The sequence below is a fragment of the Corylus avellana genome, chromosome 8 (genome assembly GCF_965113065.1).
Source record: "Corylus avellana chromosome 8, dhCorAvel1.hap1.2, whole genome shotgun sequence".
In the NCBI taxonomy this organism is placed as follows: Eukaryota; Viridiplantae; Streptophyta; class Magnoliopsida; order Fagales; family Betulaceae; genus Corylus; species Corylus avellana.
Window position 1 is genome coordinate 10,040,745 of NC_142497.1, and position 24,425 is coordinate 10,065,169.

The 24,425-nt window shown below is 37.0% G+C and overlaps 1 protein-coding gene across 1 annotated transcript; it reads left to right on the forward strand.

Annotated features, from left to right (window-relative positions):
* Positions 1-2,917: 2,917 nt before the first annotated feature.
* LOC132164736 (ABSCISIC ACID-INSENSITIVE 5-like protein 2) lies at positions 2,918-17,575 on the forward strand. The gene is made up of 4 exons (XM_059575291.2): positions 2,918-3,174; positions 3,826-4,484; positions 4,590-4,661; positions 17,001-17,575. The coding sequence occupies exons 2-4, from the start codon at positions 3,837-3,839 to the stop codon at positions 17,079-17,081; spliced, it is 801 nt and encodes a 266-aa protein (XP_059431274.1). The 5' UTR covers positions 2,918-3,174; positions 3,826-3,836; the 3' UTR covers positions 17,082-17,575.
* Positions 17,576-24,425: the final 6,850 nt, after the last annotated feature.

The following is a 24,425-nucleotide window of genomic DNA, read 5'->3' on the forward strand; positions in this document are numbered from 1 at the left end:
CTGTTATAGATAGTTTAGCAAAAGATGAATACCACGAGCAGTCGGTTATCTTGGAGGATTCGACCTGGGAGATGCTTAATGACTTATTTCAAGCTTAGGCGGGTACTCATGATAACTAGTACTTTTGAGTTATGTTGTAGACTTAGAGCTTTTATGCATGCTTGGATATTAAGGTGTATCATAGATCCCTTGTAAAGATGATAACTTGTATAACTACTTGACGATCTTTGGTAAATGTTCTGTTTGTAACGATTATGTTTATAGAATCTTTTTGTTTCCGCTATTTAGTATCCTCGTTTTTTAGGAGTAGAGGTCCTGAGTCTTGTTCAGAGTGCAATAAGGATGGGAGATGAACCCTAGAATTAAATTACCAGTTAATTAATTTATAGGGCGTTACAGAGTGCTCGCCTAGGGGACCACACGAGCGCTCGTATGAATAGTGTATTACCCCTTGTGCAAAACCCAATCGTACCTCTGAGCATTTTTTACCTTTTGTGAACAGTACACGAGCGCTCGCGTGAACAGTACACGAGCACTAGTTAACCAAATTTCAGACCCTTGTACAATACCCAAATTGTACTCCTGAAAAACATTTTTAACCCGTAATGAACAGTACACGAGTGCTCAACCTAATAGTACATGAGTGCTCGCACCTATTTTAGGATTTTTCCTACAGCACCCTCAGTTGTTTCCCCTATATAAACCCATCCCTTAGACAACCCTTACCCCTCATTTTAGCCTTTGTTGCCCTAACGAAACCATGCTTGGTTGGTTTTGAGAGTTTGTGAGGTTTGTGAGCGTTCTTGGAGAATGAGGAGGTGTAGAGTTAGCTATCTTCTGAGGTGACTTCTTAATCATTCTTTTATGTTTTCCTAAATGTTGTCACTACTCTTTTATTGTTATAAGTTTTAAAACACCATGACAAGTCCTTATACTCAGTTTTCTTGTGAAAGCAAAGAATGATTTCAAAAGGTTTTCAACCCACCCTTGTTATCTTTAAAAGTTTCATGAGAATACGTTTTGCACTTGGATGTTCCTATTTCTTAACTACACCATGAATGTTTAAAAAGGGCTTTAAACGCTTTTCTTCAGTTCTTTTTGGTTGTATTATCTAGTGTCATATGTGTTTATTTTAAGCCTAGGAGAGAAGACACCAACTCATAGCTTAAGATAGAAGCCTAGGAGCATTTTTGGGGATTTCTGGCCAAACCCTAGCCCCTAGCCGAACGCTCGTTCCCTAGGGCGAGCGCTTGGCCAGAGAGTGGGTTACACGCCCCTTAGCCCCATAAATGTGTACAAAGGTTTTAGTGGCCCTTTTCATTAGATGGACCCTCGTAGAGTTCTCTAGTACTACTTATAACGATGAATCATGTTTCATTATAGTAGTGATTCATGATGTCGGAGGACTTGAGCGAGTGTATTATGTAAGTAAACACTTACGAACACTTTTCTTAAAAACGTGGGATATGTCAGTTGATTGACCATGAGTATGATATGACCATGTCTACATTTTTGTAATAACTTGGTAATTGCTTTAATAACCAATTGATAAGATACATTGTATGACATAGTACACCGATACGTGTGGTATAATGGCTATGGGCTTACTATATAAACTTGATTCTATGGTCAAATGTGTATGTTATTATATGGGCATTGGATTCAATGATTGTTTCGTGACCAGCGCAGCCTTAACAGGTGGTCAGTATTATATTATAGGTCCCTCAGAATAGCGCCAACCTAGCTAAAGTGGTAATATCTCGGGTAGATTATATATGATAGTTACAACCTATAAAGTATTAGTTTTGTTGAATTAAAATACTTAGGTGATTGCCGTCGGTAGTATACCACTCTTTTATTAACCAAACGATACTTTTATGGTGTATTAACAGGGACAATCCCTCATTTTCAATGTTTACCAAGAACTGCACATTTATTTCTGCTTAATAATCATGAGCTCATGTCATACCGAATTGTGAGGTTTGCTTATTAAGTCATTAGACTTACGCGGTTATTACTCTTATAGGGAGCTTGTTCCTAGAACCCAAGGGTGGTATGGTTGCTACTACAAATTTTACTTTAAGATCTTCATGTTGTTATCAGGTTTGCCTTATACTTGTACCGTGATGATCTATAGATTTCTCTGATTTATTTTATATTCCTATGCATTAACTCTGATAATGCTTAGAGGGAAGGTTCTCCATTTAGCTACCAGTTGGTTAAACTGGGGTAATTGTCAGTAACCCTACTAGGCTGACCAAGGTTAGTTTTGAGGGTGTTACAAATAACCTCTTTCTCGAATTTTGAGAGTATTGTTGACTGAACTCTTCCTTGATTCAGGCCTACGTAATAGCTTCCTCATTTCCCCATTACATAATTAGCAAATCCCTCTTCGTGCACCACCTTCTTGCTACTTCAGAAAACTTATAGGCGGTATACTTGACTCTCTACTCTATTTTACAACCCATAGCTCTGGGTAGCTTTTCTATGTCCATAAGCCAACTCTTCGCTCTAGTGGGGCTCAAGTCTTGTCAAAATAGAGAAAGGGTACTCATCAAATTCTTTCAATGAGCAACCAATTATATATTATTTCCAAGTTTTAATTTAATTCCTTCTTAATTATTAAAAAACAAAGATTAATGGCAAGGTAATTTTCAAATGGTTAGGAATTTGATTTGATTTTTTTTTTTTATGCGTCTACATAAGAGAGGAATAAAAATTTAAACTAATAACCTTCGTTTCGTGATGCGTGATACCCAACCAATTGAATTATTTCTTAGAGGTGAAAGGATTTGAGCTGGAGTGAAGGCTTTAGTCTACTAATTTATTTAATTATTTTTTTCGATAACCAACTGGACCCTTCTCAAATAAACTAAAAACAAAACAAAGGACTTTTAAAAAAAGAAAAAAAGAAAAAGAGAAATGATCCGACCCGATGGATTCAAGCGACAGACCCAGCGTCGAAGACGAAGGTGCAACAGGCAAAGAATCAATGAGCCAACCTCAAACTGAATACACAACAGAAAAAGCCATTAATTTTGGGTTCCTCCTTTTCATCTCCTAATCTCCGGGTTGTGTTTTGTTGCTCCAGTCGTGGGTTCCTGGTGTAATTTACGACTCAGCGAAAAAGATCTATTTTCCCGTCATCCCATAATTCTCTTCCATTTTCTCCTGGTAGATTTTCTTTACTTCTTTACTTCCTTTTATTTTAATTTTCAGTTTCAAAAATAATCTCTGACAATTTTTGGCTGCTACTGCGGTATCACAATCTTTTATTATTATTATTGTTATTATTATTATTATATTGCATAATGAACTTCAATTTTGACATTTCAATATTTGATTTTGATTGATACGATCTTTCTTGCTTTGATTCGATGCCAAGTGAGAACTTTGATTGGCACTTCCCTCTTTCTTGCTCTTTCTTTGAGAGTGGGAGGGAGGGAGGGAAATCTCTCGTTTAAAATAAATGGATGAGAGATGGATTTTTTAGGCTCACTTTCACTCTCTTCTGGCTGCCGAGAAATGTCGGGAAAATTTGTCTGTGTCTGTCAGTTTTTATTTTATTTTTTGGTTGGAAAGAATTTTGTTAGAAAACAAATGAAGCATTACTAGAATTCGTTTGAGCAGTATGGTAGGTAATTTGGGTATACATCGGTGTTCATTCGCATTACTTCTTCTTGATTTTTATTTTTGGTCTTTCAGTTGTAGAACTATTTTAATTTAATTTAATTTTTTTAAAAAAAAACCTACCCAAATAGCGCCCTAGGGTTTCTAGTCATTGCCTACTAATTTTGAGTAATCTTGCGTTTTTTGCAACTATAGGTTTTTGTTCTATGGGGATTCAAACAATGGGGTCTCAAGCCAATGGCCAACAGCCTCATTTACAGCCATCCCCATTGTTAAGGCAGAGCTCATGGTATAACCTCACCCTAGACGAAGTTAAAAATCAGTTGGGAGACATGGGGAAACCAGTGGGTAGCATGAACCTTGATGAGCTTCTTCAGAAAGTGTGGACTGCTGAAGCAAATCAATCCATGGGAATGGACAATGAGAACTCCTCGTCGTCGTCTTCCCTCCAACGGCAGGCCAGTGCAACATTGGCCAGGGCATTGAGTGGGAAGACGGTTGATCAAGTGTGGAGAGAGATTCAACAAGGGCAGAATAAGAGGTACGGTGAAGGCATGAGGGGTCAGGATAGAAATATGACGCTTGGGGAAATGACTTTAGAAGACTTCTTGGTACAAGCAGGGCTTTTTGCTGATGCTTCTATAGGTCCTACCATGGAGTTGGATATGGCTGAGCAGAGTTTTTCTCTGAAAATGGGTTTGTCATCATCCCCTTCAACTGGCACCTTATCAGATACAACAATGCCAGGACGGAAAAGGAATGGCTCAGATACGTTGGAGAAGACTATGGAAAGGAGGCTAAAGAGAAAAATCAAGAACAGGGAATCAGCTGCGCGCTCACGAGCTAGAAAACAGGTAGGCTTCTAAGTGTGTTGTTTCCTTTCTGAATTTACTTATGTTGGTTGATCCTATCTTTACCAATAATCCATGACCATTGCTGATTCATGTGGAACTGCACAGGCTTACCATAACGAACTGGTGGGCAAGGTTTCACTATTGGAAGAGGAGAATATCAAACTCAAGAAAGAGAAGGTAAGAAAACCTTTCATCAGTGTCTCAGGTTTTAGTTCTTTATTTGTTTTCTCATGTGTTTATATTATTGATACTTTAATCTTTATTTGTTTTCTCGTGCGTTTCTATTACATAAGTTTATCTTTTGATTACTTGTTTGACTTCTTGTGTGGTGAACTTCTTCATCTTCGTAAAGATAGTTAGCTGTTGCCACCTCAAATATATGATTTCTACATCAAATGGAACCTCTTCCCCTTATAAGAAAATGGCGAAGGATGAACTGTGGAGTCGAGATCTATTGGGTGAAGACATAAACCAATCTGATAGTTCATCGAAACAAGAATTTTCATGTATAGAGCACAGAAAGGAAGGAATTTCTTTACAAACATATAATCAGTTGATTTAACTTATTCTTATAGTTGGATGGCAACTAAAAAGTAAAGAATAAAGAATCTTAGTTCTATGCCAAGTATAGACTTCTATAATCTATGGTTTATATGAAATTAGTACAGATCTTAACTATCAATAAAGGAAATGTAATATATGACTCTTACTGAATTTGAAAATGTGATACCTAAGGGCAGTTTGAAGACCACAATGATATGTAGTGTGATTGTAATGAGAAACAATGTTGGCATGTGTGGAGCATTTGGATTATGCACCACGAACCTTAGTTGCTTATATTGAGAATCACAATTGTAATGAGCCTTATAAAAATTACCATATGAAAATGTTGCTTTTACCGCATTGTTTCTGAAAAGTATTTGGAAGGTCTCACTAAGAATGTAGATAGTTAAATACTTTGTTCTCTTGGAGAGTGACTTGGTCTCACTCGCATGAGTCTACATTTTCTTATTTTTTAGAGCTTTGTAATTCTTTTTCTAATCAGTAGGGGTTCTTTTGTATACATCCTGTGTGCATGGGTTGTGCCCCTCTGCGCGTTTGGTAATATACTTATTACTTATCAAAAAAAAGAATGTAGATAAATCTCCCTTGAAATCTTCTAGAAATTTTTTGAATAATTTTTTTTTTTTTATAAGTAATCAAAATATCGTTAAAAGTGCAAAAGGCACACTCATGTATACAAGAAGAACACATAACTAGAAAGAAAAAAGAATAAAAAAAATCATGAAAATAAGCCTAGTGGAAAAGAGTATTGAAGAAGGATTTTAAATCCGCCACCATCATCTTGCGGTCTTCAAAACCCTAAGCATTTCTTTTCCCTCAAATACACCACAAAAGACAGGATGAAATCATCTTCCACACTGTTGCACTTTGGGGATTGCCACTCAACCCTCTCCAACAAGCAAATAGGTGGAAGATGGTGCATTCTTGCCTCTTGTAGTGTCTTTAGAGGGAAAGAAATGACAGAAGTTTTGAGGATCGTGAGAGGATGTTGGCAGAATTCGAGTCTTTTTTCTTTTTAACTCTATACACTTGGATAGCTGCATTTTTAGCTCCATGGAAGCTTAGTTTTCATAATTTTCTTATTCTTTTTTCTCCTTGTAGTTAGGTGTTTCCCTTGTGTTCTCTTTATGCACCTGAGTAGCGGTTTTTGCTTTTAATGATTGTTGATTACTTACACAAAAAAAAAAAAAAAAAAACAAGCGAACAAGTCAACCACTCTCCTAGGTATTACCCAAATAAGAGTAGTAGGACTAAAGATAACACTTCATAAGGCACTAGCAACTCACAATGTAGAAAAAGATGATCTACAGACTCCCCACATCTCTTACATATATAGCACCAGTCCACTACAATGAAATGCCAGTTCCTAAGGTTATCGATGATAAGGATTTTCCCTAGGGCAACCGACCAAGCAAAGAACACCGCTCTCAAGGGGACCTTATTCTACCGTTTACACTTTTGAGGGAAATGAGTGCCATCATGGGGGACAAAGACGTTATAAAACGATCTAACATTGAACAACTCTCTCTTGGAAAGGACCCAACAAAGCTGATCTTCACCTTTTCTGCCTGCTCCAAAGGAATACAACAAATTGAAAAATGAAGCAAAGACTTCAATCTCCCAATCGTGAGCCACTCTGATAAGGCTTACGTTCCACAAATGGCAGCTACAAGAAACCCCAAAATGATCTGCCAAGGAGGCATCCTTGATGCGAGCTATATTATACAAAACTGGAAAAGCTTCCTTGAGGGCCTGATGTCACACCACTTGTCATTCCAAAACCTAATCTTAAAGTCATCTCCTACCTTAAATCTGGTTTGAAGGTTTTGATTAACTTTAGAAATGGGTTTCTGTAGTAATTGGTTTTAGGTAAATAAACTTGACTGTGTTTCTGTTATCCTGCAACTTTGTTGATAAAAAACTTTCTGAGTAGTCCATTGTGCAATAAAAAAGCCACTAGTTTTCGGCATAAATGTTCATTATCGCACTAAATAGAAAATATCTGGTATTTATCTATGTTGATCGTGTTGAGTGTGTTATCTCCGTCCTTGATGGAAGTGGTGGCTATCTAAGCAAAATAATGCTGTGTTCCTAATATAAATACTTTGTCAGCCTGTGTGGTTTAATTGCTTTGGAGGATATAAAATGAAGTAAGACCAAGATTGGGGATCTCTGTCGCTACTTAATAGATGAAGCAGCATTTAGGACAATTTCTTCACCATGAATTGTTCTGACCTCTAATTTGTGGACACAGACAGTAGTGTTGTGTGTTTTTATGCAAAGCAAGTTATACACTGCCGCTCACCAGATTATTCTGATGGGTACACAACTATATATTTGTGCTTTATGTCAGTTATATTTGTCTCTTTATGAGTTGTGATACCTAACTTACTCATTCATTCTTCTCTGGTCATCATTAACGGAAAATGATTTATCTGCATGTATATTAAATATTGTATTGTTTATGTAGAATGTTAATTTTGCCAATACATGGGTTGGTATAGATGTTACTTGTACAATATTTATCTCTATGATTATTTTTTTCTGGATGACTAATAAAATATATAAATGCCGCAGAGCAGGAAAATACCAACAAGTATTTTATTGGAGGGTAGGTGTGGAACTTGTATTTTGTAAATAAATAATACTTTAATGGTATAGGGAAAGGTAAGGGAAACTATTGTGAAATATTTGGATAGGGAAATAAAAAGTAGTTTTGTTCCCTAAACTTAGGAAAAATCAAAGGGAAGCTGTTGCTAATACTCTTAGATCCTAAGTTTGAGACTTGCTAGCCTAGGTGCAAACTCTCCCTGGTGTAAAAAGCTAGCAATTTATTTTGATCCGTGTAGGGAAACTTCCGAGAGTGCGGTGCATAGGTCTGAGGTTTACTCCGAAGGGCTCTGCCTTGTCGAGGTTTCCCATCATAAAAAAAAGGAAGGGGTGGGATGTTATATATGGAATTAGAAGTGGGAGGGTTCCACCTCTGACAGATCTGAAATCAAGATCTGATCTTAATTATATGAAGGTTTTTGCCTTCAAACTCTGGAATCAACCAGAAGAGTCTTAGGAACTGATTTCTTTCATTCATTCATCATTATGAAATGCATGCAAGCCTGCCTATTTATCGAGGTGAACTCACTAGATTCTAGAATGAATCAGACCTTAAAACCTGGGACTTTACTATTTTAGTGATAGCTCGCTTACTGACTCTTTAACAATGCTACCGGACAGCTGGATACATGTAGACTTTGACTCATAGACTTTTATAGTCAAACATATTAAAAATCACCTTTTGATTTATAGTTGCTTTTACTCCCATAATTTAAGAGGACACGGGCATTGTGAAAAAGAATATCCCTAAAAAGTTGAGATCTAAAAATCGAAAATATCTAAAAGAATTTTAAGGGAAGTGAAGGAATAATATAAATATGCCATCCAAACAAATGGAAGTGTCAAAAAATGAACTTCAGTTTTAAAACAGCGAGATCGGCAACTCCAAAATTGTGTGGCTCTTCTTCTTGCCCCATATATATCATGACAAATGCGACAGAATAACAAACGAGATAATATTTCTGTCATCCTATGAGTCAATCACTGGCCTAGCCACGACATACCAAACTATGAAAAATAAAAGGGACCAAAACTACCTTGCTACCAAGCAGTAAATGGTATAGGTTGAGCATTTCGTTTACCTATGCAGCACAAATTGAATAATGATCTACACATCAAATATTCGTCCACGCAAATGCAGTGGTAGAATTTCTGTAAAGTGTCATAGTACTTATCTGAGAATGTTTTCTTCTTCTAGAGACTCCAAATTATCCCATCTTTTCCATCTCTTCTCACCTTTGCAGAATAGAGAAGGTAAAAAAAAAAAAAGGCGAATGTTTAGTAAACTAGATTGATCTGGTTCAACCCTTCCTCTTCTTTTTTTTTTTTTTGGAAATAGAGGAAATTTTAGACTCTGATAAATAGTGAATTATGGGTTGTGCAGTTCTTGAATTGAGTTATTAATTATTTTGGTTTGATTCCTCTCCTGGTTAGATAAGCTTTTCATCCCCGGCCCCCCTTCCCCCCCCAAAAAAAAAAAAAAAATTTGCCTTCTATGTGTCTGTATCTTGTAATTTCCTGTGTCCTATGTTCATTGTTAGTGCTCCACGGACATCTGCTTCTGGTTGTGAGGGGGCTATTTTAGGTTTATAGCTGTTTGTGGATGTACTTTAAAATTCCAAAGTATATTATGTACATCAATATCTTTTCATGATGCTTTTGTTCTTTATTTTGTATCAAGCCCTAAGATGGATTTAGCTAAAGGCTTTATTATAAGTATTTGTTAACCAACAGCAGATTTCACACTTCATCCACCATTTTGGTGTTGGGGTAGGTCTCAGCTCTAAATGTTGCATAGCTAGAGAATGGGAGGTTTTGGTAGTGTTGGGAGTCGGCTGTAATATCTAAGGTTCCCTTCAAAGACAAATCATAAGCATTGGATTTGGGATCTTGTCAACAGTTTTAGGTGTAAAACATATGGTTTGGATGAAGAAAAGCTGCATTTTACTTGGCACTAGACAGACACACTGTCATTTATCATTTGCTTTTATTTTCGGGTGATTAATCATCCAAGGTTGAAATATGATCAATGTGCGCAGATTTTTTTTTTTTTTTTTTTCTTTTGTCAAACAATATCATAGTATTTCTATGGAGAGTTTTAATAAACTAAGTTTGGTTTACCTGCTGGATGTGGTGATTATTCAGAAGAGTCATTTTCTTTTCTGGCCTCTGGTTATTTACACAGTATGGCATTGACCTAATGGGAAGTTTTGGTCTAGGTTGTATGGACGTTATGTAGGATGAATTGCCACTAATAGCATTTAACCAACCGGGCAATCATATGATTTTGACCAGCATTGAATGCTGGCCCAGGTTTACTCACAGAAAGGCCAACTGCAGTTAACTGCAATTTCTTAATTTATCTAGTATTAATGAAGCATAATAGGAGTAGTTTGCAAGTAAGAGTATTTTGCTTGAAATAAGAGCTGTCTGCAATTAATTTATCTTTACAAGTAATTTTTTTTTTTGTTCCAATTTCTCCTCTATATAATGTACATGTCGCACGACTTAAGCATTCAAAATCAATCAAATATTCTTGAGTTATTTTCCTCTCTATTTTGAGTCTTACTGTCAATTTTAATTAGTTTCGCTTCCGCTAGGTCAGGAGGTCCCATACTGATTGGACTATTGTCAACTTGTTAGTGAGCCTCATCCTGAGACATTGTTGAACGTCCAGCTTACATGTTTGAATCACAACATCTTTAGGCTACTGGATGGTCCTGATCTAGAGTCAATTTCCTTTGTTCCATGTTCTCAAAAATCTCCCAAAAGTGAAGCAAACTAAGGGAGCAAATACTATTTTAAGGATCTTTAGCAACTAATTTCATCCTCAAACATGAATCAAAACATAGAAGGCAAGGGCCTAAATTGGAATAAAGAGCTACATGAAGTCTAGCATGTACCTGATTGGGTGCCTTATATCTGCTTAATGATATTCTTGAGGGGAATGACATCATTTATGGAAGTAGAACTTGATTGATGATGATTGATGGATTGTCCCTGTGAGGATGGCTTGAGAGTGGTTGGAGGTCTTTCCTATCAATCAACATATTCCATTCTCCCCTTAAGAGAGGATAATTGATAACTTGTAGTGTAGTTGTACTTCTCGTCCTTTTAAGTTTAGGGTTGACTCTGTGCTTGCATTTTTCACTGCACAAGAACTTTTTTTCTTGCATATGCATAAAAAACGCAGTTCTTTCCTAGAAGGGACTCAAATAAGAAAGTCAAAGACTTAGTTAGTTAACCATTACAATTGCTGCTAATGAATGAATTTTCTATTTGGCCTCTCATTGTTTAAGAATTACTTCTGTTTGCATGGTCTCATAACAAGTCATTCATTTTTGGCCTGATCATTGTTGCAATGTGGGGTTAACGCTGTAATTTGGCTAAAAAACAATCAGAATGCCATAGTTAGACATTAAGAGAAAACAAATTCACTTTAAATGGCACTTACCAAGGAAAAGTTGATATGCTTACGGCTTGTTGGTATTATTGCTTATGAATATGAACATTTAATTAAATGAAGCTGTAATTAGGATGTTGTGCATATAGAGATGTGTGCATTTAGACTTATTACTCTTACCTATCTATCAGTGTTTGTGTTAGTGGATGTGAAGTTACATACAAGTTATGCATGTATACATAAACTATTATTTTATTGATGTTGGTGTCGAAATATGCATGATTTAGCGGCATTTAATTACGTCTTATAATTAAGATTAGATTTTCAAGCCTATGTCTCACCTTTCTTATGACTTGCCCAGTTTATAAGCTTTTCCAGCAAAATAGGTGAGCATACTGGAGCATGACATTGGACCTGTTGGACTTACCTAGTTGGGTCATTTAACTACTAATTTTTTTTTTTTTGTAAGTAATTAAGATATTATTAAAAAGCGTAAGGCGGCCCTAGCTACACACGAAGTATATAAAAGAAAACATATAGCTAGAAGGAGAAATTACCTAGCTAGAAGGATAAAAAGAATAAGGAAATCATAGTAACTAAGCACCAAAGGATAAACAAACGCAGCTGTCTAAAGATACAGAGTATTAAAGAAAAAAGACTTGTATTCGTCTAACGTCCTCACACGGTCCTCAAAACTTATGTCATTCATTTTCTTCCACAAACACCACAAAAGGCACAAATGCACTATCTTCCACATAGTAACACTCTGAATGCTGCTGACAGTTCACCAACAAGCATACAACTCAACTACATAACTCAAGACAGACCAAAGTACAAAAAAAAAAAAAAACATTCCATAAGGCACAAGCAACCCCACCATGGAGAAGAAAATTGTCCATGGACTTCCTATTCCTTTTATACATACAACATCTATCGACCACAACAACATGCTACTTCTTAAGATTGTCAATGGCAACTAAGAAAAAAAGGCTGCCTTCAAAGGAATCTTAGTCTGCCAAACACTCTTCCAAGGGAAAAGAAGGCCATCATTACAACCAAGATATTATAGAAGGATCTAACATCAAACAAGCTTCCTTTGGAGGGGCCCACCAAAGCTTGTCTTCACCTTCCTGTCTCACTCTAACTTGAAAACTTCCCCCAATCCCTCCTAATATTCTTTCATAACCCCTGCCCTTACGTTGCAAGAGATTCTTTAGAAAACGACCCATCCCATGAACTGTTAAACTTAGAGCTCACCACAACTCTCCATTTAGCCTTTCTCTCATGCACATAGCTCCATAGCCATTTTCCTAAGAGAGCACATTGAACATCAACCCCCAACCTTCCCTTGGAGAACAAACCATGGAATAACTTACCAAATGATATTTGAACTCTTTGCCTAATTCACCCCATAAGAATCTTGCTAAACCTTCTCAATATGATTTGCAACACCCACAGGAAAAGGGAAGAGGGACATGAAATACGTAGGCAAATTAGAAAATGTGCTCTTAATTAGGATAACCCTACCACACTTAGACATCTACTTCCTTTTTTCAACTAGCCAACTGATCTTTTCAATAACACTGTCGCAAATAGGCTTGTCCTTGTAGGAGACCCCCAACAGAAGATCAAGATACTTCAAAGGCAAAGAAGAAATCCCACATCCTAGAATACCTAACCAACTCATCCACATTATCAACATTTCCCATAGGAATCAATTCCGACTTAGCCAAATTGATCTTCAAGCCCGACAGCTCCAAAACATAAGAACAAGAACAGCAAATGACGTAGATGATTTTGGTTTGCTTCACAGAAAATCAAAGTATCATCCACAAACAGAAGATGAGAGATATCAATCCCACTAACATTCCATGTTCCCATAACACTTTTTTTTTCCTCTCTCTCTCTCTACACTTTTTAGGTTAGTAAGATAGTTTTCCGCCTTAGCGGCGGCGCTGTGCGCTAGGCTCTGGTGAGCCTCAATGGAACGGCATTCTTCATTGAAGCGAAATCTTTTTGCCTGTCGGCAAAGGAAGGGTGTCTTGATCTTCGTTTGGAGGAAAAAGAGAAAAGGGTTTGTAGGGGTAATCTTCGTGAGTCAACCTTGTGCTTCATGGTTGGTGGATACAGTTGAGGAGGCGAGTCAATCTCAGGTGAAGGTTGATATTGCCAAGTCTTACCATGAGGTTGATAAGGCTTTGATGTGCATGGGGGTGTCAATAAGGCAGGTAGCTTCTTGGAGGTGGTTGTCTTTGCCGAGGGAGGTCGTAAAGGAATCATTTGGCTCCCAGAGGGCTGTGATGGGAGGGGATGGCGTCAATTTGCAAGTGAGTTGCGGAGGATTCAGGCCTCTATGCACTTTGTTCCGGGGACGCAGCTCAAGTTTGGTTTGGGAGAATCCACTTCTGGATGTCATTCTGGGCGCTCCTTTGAGGAGGTTCTTTGAGTGGCGCCTGACTCTGAGGTGCTCCTCGTTGGGAGGAGGGTAAGATCTTCGCAACCTCTTGATCTATTCCCGGTGAAGCCCTTTTTTGAGCTGGGGCTCGAAGATTATGAGTCGCGGGTAGTGGTGGATTGTTTTGAGTTGGAGACGCTGGAGCCTACTAATTCTGTTTCATGTTCTATCCCGGTGGCTAACCATACGAAGAAGAAGAAGAAGATTAAGACGCTGCAATTTTTTTCGAACCGAATTGGGCCGGGTCCTTGTTGGGCTAGTGTTTCCTTAAGCCCAATCACGCTGGGTATCTCTAAGTCCGGTTGGCGCAAGGGTTGGAAGCATCATTTTAAGTATTTGCCAATGTCTCCCCGGTGCATGTTTGCCTCGCCGGGTGATGTTAGGTTTCCGGCCGCTCGTCGGGAGTCTTGTGCTTCTGAGTCATTTGCGTCGGTCGCTGGTGGTCTCGCCGTGGTTTCCAGTGATGATTCCGCGCTTGCGTTGGTGGAGGTTCTGGAGTTACCTCATCAGGGCTATGCGTCGGGGTCTTCTCATGCTGCTGCCGGCGGCGGCACCTGTTTCTCACGCTACTACAGCGGAGGCCCCTGTCTCTTCGACGGAGGTTGCTTTGTTGTTGGAGACTGCCCAGATCCGGTTGACCACTCCGGTGACTGTTTCTCCTGATGATACGGCGGAGGCCCTTGTCTCTCCGACAGAGGCCTCTGGCTCTCCAGAGTCTCTAGCGGTGGTCTTTGTCCCTCCGGTGGGAGTTGGTGCTGTTCCGGCAAAGGAGGTTGAGCCTATTAAGATTGCATCGGGGAAAGGGTTGCTCCGTTGGGGGTTTTTAGGGTCTAGAAATGCTTCTCCTTCTCTGCCTGCGATGAAGGAGGCTTCATCGTCAGTTAAGGGTTCTAAGGGTGTTGTTGAAGAATCACAGGTCTGTTCTTTGAAGAAGCACGCGGCCGAGCTGGGTTTGAGACCCAGCGAACCTTTTCCTCGCATGTCGGAGGGTGGTACTCCAATTTACTCCTCTATCTCCAAATCTCAAATAGGGTATGCCCGGAGAGTGAAGGAAAAGATTGCTCAGCAGTTGCATAAGAACAAGGAGTTGTTTGTCGAAGTTGTGGCGGAAACTTCGGAGAAGGGGGTGGAGAACTATTCGGAGGTCGCACTAGATGCGGCGAAATTTGCCTCCATTGTGGGATTGTCTAATGGTGAAGGAAGTGACGAGAAAAGTCTTTTGAGTCTCTTTTTGAATATTGAAGAAGAGCAGGAGCCCTACACCTCAAAGGTGAAAGGAAATAGGGAACTCAAGAATTTAGAATGCTCCATCAATTATGAGGCTAGAGAGAGACCTTCTCCGGAGAGGTGCCATCACCGGCGGGTTGTGTTGGGACCAAAAATGCATTTTCCTTTCCTCCAAAGGTGCATTAGGGGCTTTGGGTTTTTAGGGCTGATGGCTATTGTAGGCTTTAGTCTTTGGGTTCTTTTTTTGGTTTTACTGTTTGGATGTGTTTACTAGTTGGGTTTTTTGGGTTCGGTCTTATTGAGTTTTGTCTTTGGGTTTTAAGTTGGACTACCTATATATACTTTCTTGTGTACTTAGAGGCGCATTGCGCTTTTTTTGATCTATACAATTTTTTTTTTTTTTTTTTAAATAAAAAATAAAAAATTAATTAATTAATTAAAAAAAAAAAACACATTCCATGTTCCCACAGAGAAGTCGGACAACAAACCCTTACTCACTGTAGTAGAAATCATCATACCCGAAGCCTCTATCACAATGACAAACAACAAAGAAGATAGAAAGTCCCCTTCTCTCAAGCCACGGGAGCTATTAAAGAAACCAGTAGGAGTGCCATTCACCAAAATTGAGCAATGCACCAAAGAAATACAATGAGCTATCCATGAGCACAATTTCCCCTTAAAACTACACCTTCTTAGCATGTACATCAGAAAATCTCAATTAACATGATCATAAGCTTTTTTTAAGTCTATTTTGTAGAGATCACCCGATTGTCCAAATCTTATTGTACTATCAAGGCATTCATTGGCAATAAGAATAGGATATAGGATCTGCCTACCTCGGATGAAAGCATTCTGCGACTTAAAAATAGTATTCTCCAAAACTATCTTTAGTATGTTTGCTAGAATCTTAGGAATGATACTTGCCAAAAAAATTTGTAAATGTCACTCACTAGATTGATCAGGCGAAAATGCTTAGGATCAATAGCCTTTGGAATCTTTGTAATGAGGGCGGTAAACATAGCATTGAGGTTCCTTTCAAAATTACCTCTAGTAGGGAAATCACGAAACCTTCATGATGTCTTCTTTTAAAACAACTTAGCAAGCTTGGAAAAATGCCGTAGAGTAAACGTCAAGGTCCAGTGTCTTGTCACCATTCATAGCTTTCACTACCTCCAACACCTTCCCTTCCTCAAAATCTCTCTCCAACCAAACAACCTCAATTCACCGATAGAGTCAAAAGAAATGCCATCCAACAATGGCCTCCAACTAAATTGCTTGCTGTACAGCTTTTTATAAAATTGGACAACATGTTTGCTGATACTATTTTATGCTATACTATTTTCTGTAGTTAACCATCTAATATTTTGTTGCTAGATGCACTTAGAGTTAATTTAATGCCTTTGTTTTATTAGGAAATTCAAATCTTGATGAGGATGAGTTACTACTTGCTGTGATATAAGAGTAGTCTCTTGACATATTGTTATGGGAAAATTATTTTTGAGGTCCTATGGTTTAACCTTTTATCAAATTGTTTTCTAAGGTTTAAATTTTATTAAATTACTCCTTAACGTATATTTTGTTATCAAATTGCCAATTTCGTATATTTGCTATTAGGTTCTTTTAACGGTGAATAGTGACTTGTAGGTTGATGGCCACGTTACAAACAGTAATTTATCGACTCACGTAAATATCATCAAGTCTACACCAGTTAACTTTGCCACATCAATAAAAAAATAAAAAATAAAAATTAAAGGTTGTTGGGGGCAGCCTGCCATCAATTTGGCTACGAACCACCCCCCAAAAGGCCATGGGGTGCTTGAATGATCTCCAAAGGCCAACAACCACCTTTTTTTTTTCTTTCATTTTCTTCTTTTCTTTGTTTTTCTAATACAACATTTTTTAAATGATGTGGCAAAGTTAATTGGTACTCAATAATATGTACACATGTTAATAAACCCCTAGCGATAACATGGCCATCAGTCACTGTGTCACTGTTTACTGTTAAGAAACCTAACAACAGGTGTACCGAAGGAGGAATTTGATGAAGAAACATACTTCAAGAAGTGATTTGTTAAATTTAAACCCTGCAGAGTGATTAAACTGCGGGGATCTCTACAGTAACTTTTTCCTATTGCTATATACCAAATGTCCTTGGTAGATGTTTCTATAAATATTTCTTCTCTCCAAAGCTCTTGTCCTTCTATACTTTTCAATGTTTACTTTATTCCAATATGGATGTTTGCTTTTGGTCCTGTAGGAATTTGATCAAATGTCGCCTTGTGAATCATCACCTGAAACAAAGTATCAGCTTCGAAGAACAAATTCAGCCTCTTTCTGACATCATCTTTGCACTGAAGGTTTGGAGTTCCCTATTGTTGTGACTAATGTAATGGACAGCTGAGGAAGCTGCTTTGGGATTTCTTAACCAGGCTCCTCTCCCACCATTAGGGCTGGCTTTATGTAAATTTATGATTCAACTGATTATTAAATATATAATTCAGCAAAAGTGCCATGTTTATAAATTTCGGCTCTGTTTTGCTGGAAACTATAGTAGGAAAAGTCCATGTTAGTTGAGTCCATATTAGGAAAGAAGCGAGTCCATGTTAGTCTCTAGTCTATTTCCTGGAAAGTTGGCTTGCAAGTCGAAAGCAATGAAGCCTCTTTATGAGTTTGGAGTTTAGGACTGTAATTGACCAAGTGTCTTGGTGAAACTCAGGAGTCATTATCATATCCATGTTGAGCTACCAAGTACTTGTCTGTGTGTAACATACTACACTACACTTTTATCTTATTCCATTGATGTGGTAATGTCATCTTTATTTTTCTTAACAATGGTTGATTCAAAGGCTGATGGGCACAACCATATCAGCTTGGTAAGATGAGTGTGTAGTAGCATTACTTTGTTCCTTTTTCACTTGCCGTGTTGATCCCAAAGAACTGAGTGCTCAATCCTCAAGCTGGAATAATTGGCAAATTGCTGAGAGTGCAGATTTAGGTGGCGTTTGGAAAATCACTGCAGCAGCTTTGCAATATTTTGCAGCTATTTCATGAAAGGGATTGTTGCTTCCTTGCTCAATGGCAGTATGGTTAAAATTGCAACTATGTTAGGTTTTGAGTGATTCCCATAAAGAAGTAGATGCTGGAATCGAAGTTAAGCACAGTTTTGAGATCAGGCTGCCATGACTTGCTATAAATTGTTGGAGAAAATCTGTTGATGTTGTAAGAGAAATGAATATCAGATTTGTTGTTTAACTGGGTTATGCACAAATGAAGTTAAACCAAATTGAGTAATGATATAAGGAGGATTGGAGTCTTCCCAAATGTGATTTTTAAAATTACTACTAAATTTTAAAGGATCATTATTAAGTTTTGATCTATTGGTGATTTTAAATGCTACATTACATTTAGAGGACTCTAGAAGGACTCTAGTACTCCTTATATTATTATTCAAACCGAATATCCTCAAGGATACTAGATGATTTGAAGAAAACGTTTTTCCAGAGTAATGAAATTTTGGAGAGACTGATTGTATTGTTTTTTAGATTATCAAACTTTTTGCAATTGAAAGGGGATATTTATCCACTTAATTTAAAAAAAATTAAAAAAAAATAATAATTAAAAAAAGGAAAAACATATAAAAAAGTCCCTTCAACTAACTACCGATTTTAAAAGAGTCACACAATGTTCAAATGCGCTAAAGTTGCTCATCAAACTACCAAAGTGTGTAAAAAATGTCACTTTTTTATATTGCTATAATACTATTATTCTTTTAAAAACTAAAATATAAAATATAAAAAAAGCCTTGTGAACTAATGACTGTTTTTGAAATAGCCCCATGAAGCTTTGTGCTAAAGTGGTACATCAAACTACTAAAGTGTATCAAAAAATTCAATTTTTTTTTTTTTTTTTTTTATATTCCAATAATACCTTTATTCTCTTAAAAACTGAAATAAAAATTAATAAAATTAAAAACTAAAAAAATTAAAATTAAAAAAAAGAAAAGAAAATTAACTTTTTAGTTTATATATATCTATACACTTTGTCGTAGTCGGTGGATTCATATGTCTGAATCCTTTTATGCTTTCTTCCCCGGTGTTTATTTGTGAAAGCAAATTTCTAGTATGAAATAAATATTCACACAAGAAAAGTGATCACAACAATGTCCCCTTTTTATGGTCTTTATTAACTTAGGTTTGCACTTTTTTTATTTTTTTTTTAACTTTCGGGTTTAAATTCTATTATAAATGGTACTTGACTTATATGAAAAGACCAACTTAGTACTTCTGTTAAGTTCCGTTAGCCCAAACTAACGGAATGCCATGTGTCATTACCTAGAAATGCCACGTATCCTAAAAAAATATTAAAAAAAAATCCAATTTTTTTTTTTTTTTAAGGTTTAGTTTATTATTATTATTATTATTATTTAATTTTTTAGGACACATGACAGTTTTATGTGATGATACATGTGATGGAACCTAACAGAGGTATTAAGTTGGTCTTTTCCCGTAAGTCAGGTACTATTTATGATAGGATTTAAACCCAAGGTGAAAAAAAATAAAAAAGTGCAAACCCAAATACTAATAAAGTATTTAACCCTTATTAATATGGTAGTGAATTACACACACCTGGGAAGGGAAAGGGATCCTCTCCATTTCAAATGAAATGGAGAGTATCCGGTTGATGGTAGGGATTTGTTAAAAACATCTAAGGGTCTACAAGCTACCACCTCATTTAAAAGTACATAACGTTTTTTTTTTTTTTTTTTTTTTTTTTTTTTTTTGAGAGAGAGAGAGAGAGAAATTCATTCTAATTTCATTCATGAATAATCAAAAGTATAAAAACTCTTACAAGCATAAAGCATATAGCTCTGAAATTCATAGCCGAAGCTAAAGGATTACATGTCATAGAGGTCAAAACATACAAATCTTATATTGAATTCCTATGACGTCTACATCCGCTAACCCATGCCCAATCTTCAGCTTATAGATCAAATCTGTCTGGTGTAGACCTAATATTATCTTAATTAGTATGATTTGCGGTGGATATCAAAACCCTAACTTTTTCATTATCTTTATCTATTATCAACATTGCAAATCTGTGACAATTTAGCAATTTAATTTGGGAAAATCAATTCTAAAATAAAAACAACAATCCTCATGGGAATGATCTCGTATTTGTACTCTATACTCACGTTTTGATCTCGTGCACTTGCGAGTAAAACTTACCAAATATTTGCCTATTAATTTAGGTGGGTATTTGGCGAAGCAAGTTTTTGGCACCGTTGCCAGGGATTGTTTAATTTTGTTTAGAATTTGTTTTCCCTTAGTTAATTTTGTCTTGTTTTAATTTTATTTTGTTGTAATTCTAAATCTGTTTTTTTGTTTTCCTTTAAATGTTAAATTTTGTTTTAATTTAGATTTATGTTTTTTGGTTTCTATACGTGCAGTCCTATTCTGTAGCAGTGCGATCGAGCGCACCTCTGGTGCAATCGAACGCACTGTTGCAAGCCATTAAATCTTTTGTTTTCTTTTCTGTGTTATTTGTGTTTCTGTTCGGCACGAGTACGATCGAGCGTACGAAGCTGTACGCTCGACCGCACTCTCGCCCATGCACTCCTGCACACACGAGTGCACCCACACACACACACATATTTGCACAATTGCGATCGACTGCACCTTGCAGTGCGATCAAGCGCACTCGTGTAGACTCTCACGTGATCTACCCTAGGTCTCACAACCCCTGTTTCTGTCATTAAAATTTTCCTTCCTTGGTCTGCCTCTATTTCATCTGCAGTAGTACGATCGAGCGCACTGTTTAGTGCGATCGAACGCACTCGCTCAGATAGCACTATTAACCCTACTGTAATTTAGATTTTAACTATTTTCCTTTGTAACATTACAGGGTTATTAATCTCATAATTGAATCAATTTTTCAGACCATCTAGACATTTGAAATGGCGGGAAGAGAAGAAGAAGACGTTGAGAACGCCCCAGTGCTAAGGCCAATGAAAAGTTTATACATTCCTCATAGCTTTGATTGGTCATCATGCATTGACTTCCAGCCCATTGTGCAGAGCAATTATAATCTATCTCTACATTTACTTAGTATGGTCCCACACTACAAAGGTACACCTTCTGAGGATCCATACTTGCACATTAGGGACTTCTTCGATCTCTGCAAGACTCAGAATATCCAGGGCTTAAATGCAGGAGGAATCAGGTTAATTATTTTCCCTTTTTCCTTGAAAGATAATGCTAAACTCTGGTTGAACTATTTGGCTGCAGGATCCATCCATAACTGGGAAGAATTGGACACAAAATTCCTGAAAAAGTTCTTCCCAGCCCAAAGAACAAGACAACTGAGGAAATATATTCAAACCTTCCAACAAAGAGATGGGGATCTATTTGTTTGAAGCGTGGGAGCATTTCAACCAGCTACTTCTCAAATGCCCACACCACAACCTATCTCAGGAAGATCAAGTACAGGCCTTTTATGAGGGTTTAAATGAATCTAACAAAAGCCTTGTTAATTCAGGATGTGGAGGTGTGCTTATGGAGAAGAACAGTGAGGAGGCTAGAGAACTCTTTGGAACCTTGAGTGAGAATTCTAAACAATTCTCAACTAGAGCAAAACAAGGACTCAAGGGGAAGGGTGTTATGAAGTGAACACTACTGGTGAAGTGCAGACCCAGATGGCAACTATGAAGAAGAAGCTAGAAATGATCATAAAGGCCATGACAAATCACAGCATCACTCCGGGTCAACAAGTAGCACAAGTCAAGGTGTGTGCTATATGTTCCCATTCTGAACATACTACTGAGACTTGTCCTATGTCTTCAATTGAAGAACAGGAGCAAGTAAACTATGTTGGGCAGAACAATTACCCTTCAAAGAATAACCCATACTCCAACACCTATAATGTAGGGTGACGCAACCAACCCAACTTTTCTTGGAGTAACAATCAGAATGTTTTGAATCCTCAAGAGTAGCAATGAAATTTCCAACAGGGAAATAACTACCAAGCTCCACCACAAGCGGCCCAGTCAAATCCTGAGCCGAAAAAGAATGACGTTAAAAGTGCTATACTCCAGTTCTTGAATGCATAACAATAGACCAACACTCAAACCTCTCAAGCCATTCAAAGACTAGAGTCCACTACAAGTCAAGCCATTAAGAAATTAGAGGCGCAGGTAAGGCAATTAGCTAAAGACCTGAGTGAGAGGAAGAGAGGAGAGTTCCCATCTGAGACCATACAAAACTCAAGAGGACAAGAGGAGCTCAAGGCCGTAACTATTGTTAAGAGGGGAGAAGGCATAAACAACAACGGGGCATCTTCTTCGGGGCAATAGTGAGAGAATGACAACAGTCTGGCTGAAGACGTTAAACTTAGCGCTAATGGGAGGCACCTCACAGATTATCCTTTTATTTTTCAGTTTGTTTTTCAGTTTGTTTTTGTGTTTATTTCTTTTTATTTTCCTTCTTATTTGCTTTAGTGTTTTGTTTTTCAAAGACAAGTGTGCTTGAATTCAAGTTTGGGGGTGTGCTTCGAGCCATACCAGTCTAGCCAGTTCCCCCATCTCCCAGGTGACATCTTTCCATGTCTTATACACACTGGGGACAATGTGTAATTTACGTTTTGGGGTATAGGAGACACATGACACACACGTCGTCTCTATTTTTGTTTTAATTTTGAAGAAATAGTGCATATTCATGTTTATTGATAAGTGCCAAATATTGCATATTTGGACCCCTGTATTTACATTAGTTAATCCTTTAGCTGTGTCGTTATTTAATATTTTGTGTTAGTTTTGTGTTTTTAGTATTTTGTAGGTCGTTGAAGAAAAACTACAGCTTTAAAGGGAAAAATGCGAAGTTTCGAAGAAAGCATACTTTGAGAAGACCTAGATTGTGTGGTTAAGTCTAACCAAATCCAAGAAAAGGTTAAATCAGATTAAAGTTCAGATTGGATAAGATTTCGGATCGGATTCAAATTCAGATTCTGCACACGTCTTAGTATTTTGACCATAACTCTCCGTTCAAATATCGGATTGAAGTGATTCAAACGGAATTGGAAAGCTAGCTCAAAATACTACAATTTGTTGTGAAATAGGATTTTCGTAATTCGTACAGTTTCTATGCCAAAATCGCCCCGCAATTAAAGGACACAAATCTGGACGAATCCTAGTCCGATTTCAGACTTCTATTTTGACTGGGAGACAGACCTCCGAATTATCTAGGTTTACTTGGGCTTCTAAGACTTCCCTAAGCCTATAAATAGACTTCTTTGCATTCAAGAAAAGATACACAATACCAGAGAGCAAAATTCTTTTGTTTAGTTTTTCTTTAGATTTAGATTTAGGTTTAGATTTTATTTTTATGTGGAGCTAAATTCCCAACTAAGGTTGGGGATGAAGCCTCACCGATGAAGAACAACATCACCTTTATGTAAGTTTTTATTATTCTGATTTTATTGGGTTTTTTATTTCAATTGTTTTACTTTTAATCAATTGTATTGATTGATTCTTGGATATCTCTTGTGATTCAAGGATACATGTGATGATTTGAGATAATTTCATATGATTGATTGCTTGGCTTTTAACTCATAAAAATTGGATATCCCTTGTGATTTGTTCTACGGATACATCTGGTGTTTCAATTTAATTTGGATTCCTTTTGTGATTTGGTCAATGAATGGATACATGGGATGGTTTTGATTAATTCTTTGAAGTATAGTAAAACATATCTATGATTTAATTTGTGAGAACTTCGGATTAATATTGATGAACATAAAGTATGTTGTTATGATTTGGTGAGTGTGAATTCCCAAACCTTAGTACCTTTATCCTTAGATTTACTTATTTTATTTAGTTTATGTTTATCCTTTAATTTTCAAAACTCAAAAATCAAAACCCTTTTGGAACTAGATTAGGATTTAATTAGTTTAGATATAAATTGTTCTTTCAAAAATACAATTCTCTGTGGGATCGACCTCGCACTTGCAATCCATTAAACTACAATTGATTCGTGCACTTGCGAGTTAAATAAATTTGCACAACATCTATCTTAAAGTTTTTGTTGATCTAAAAATTGTGATTTAATTTTCATTAGTGAGTTTAAAATTGTGAACACGTGATCTAATGAAAGAGTTTCTCAGTTTGGTTACTTACTTTAGGCATGTGAGAATTCATCTGTTTGATTTGATCCAAACAAGCACACTAGCACATCTTTTGTGAGGTATGACATGTATGCTTGATATGTATGTTTCTCTCTTGGGTAAAGCTGGGTGATTTATTGTATGGATACTGGCATGATTCCAAAAAAAAAAAAAAAAAAAAAATGGATCAATTTTAATGTTCGCACTGAGTAACTGGACCTCTTGCCTCATTAAGTAATGAATGTTCAGGTCAAAAGGTGAAAGTTTTGAATTAATTAAAGTCATGGCTAGTTTAGTTCTATAGCCTTTTTGACTCAAGTTAGTAAGTCCTTAGGGGTGTCTTTACACCTAATGTCCTAAAACCATCTGGTTTGGGATGCATTGGCCTAACACTCGTTATATAGGTCAATTAGAAAGCTTAATAGAACTAAACATTGCACAGCCTGACCCAAAAGAATAATAATGTGACTCCATGCCATAGTTTTTCATGTTGATAAGGATCCTAGTGGAATTTGAGATAGTGAGATAT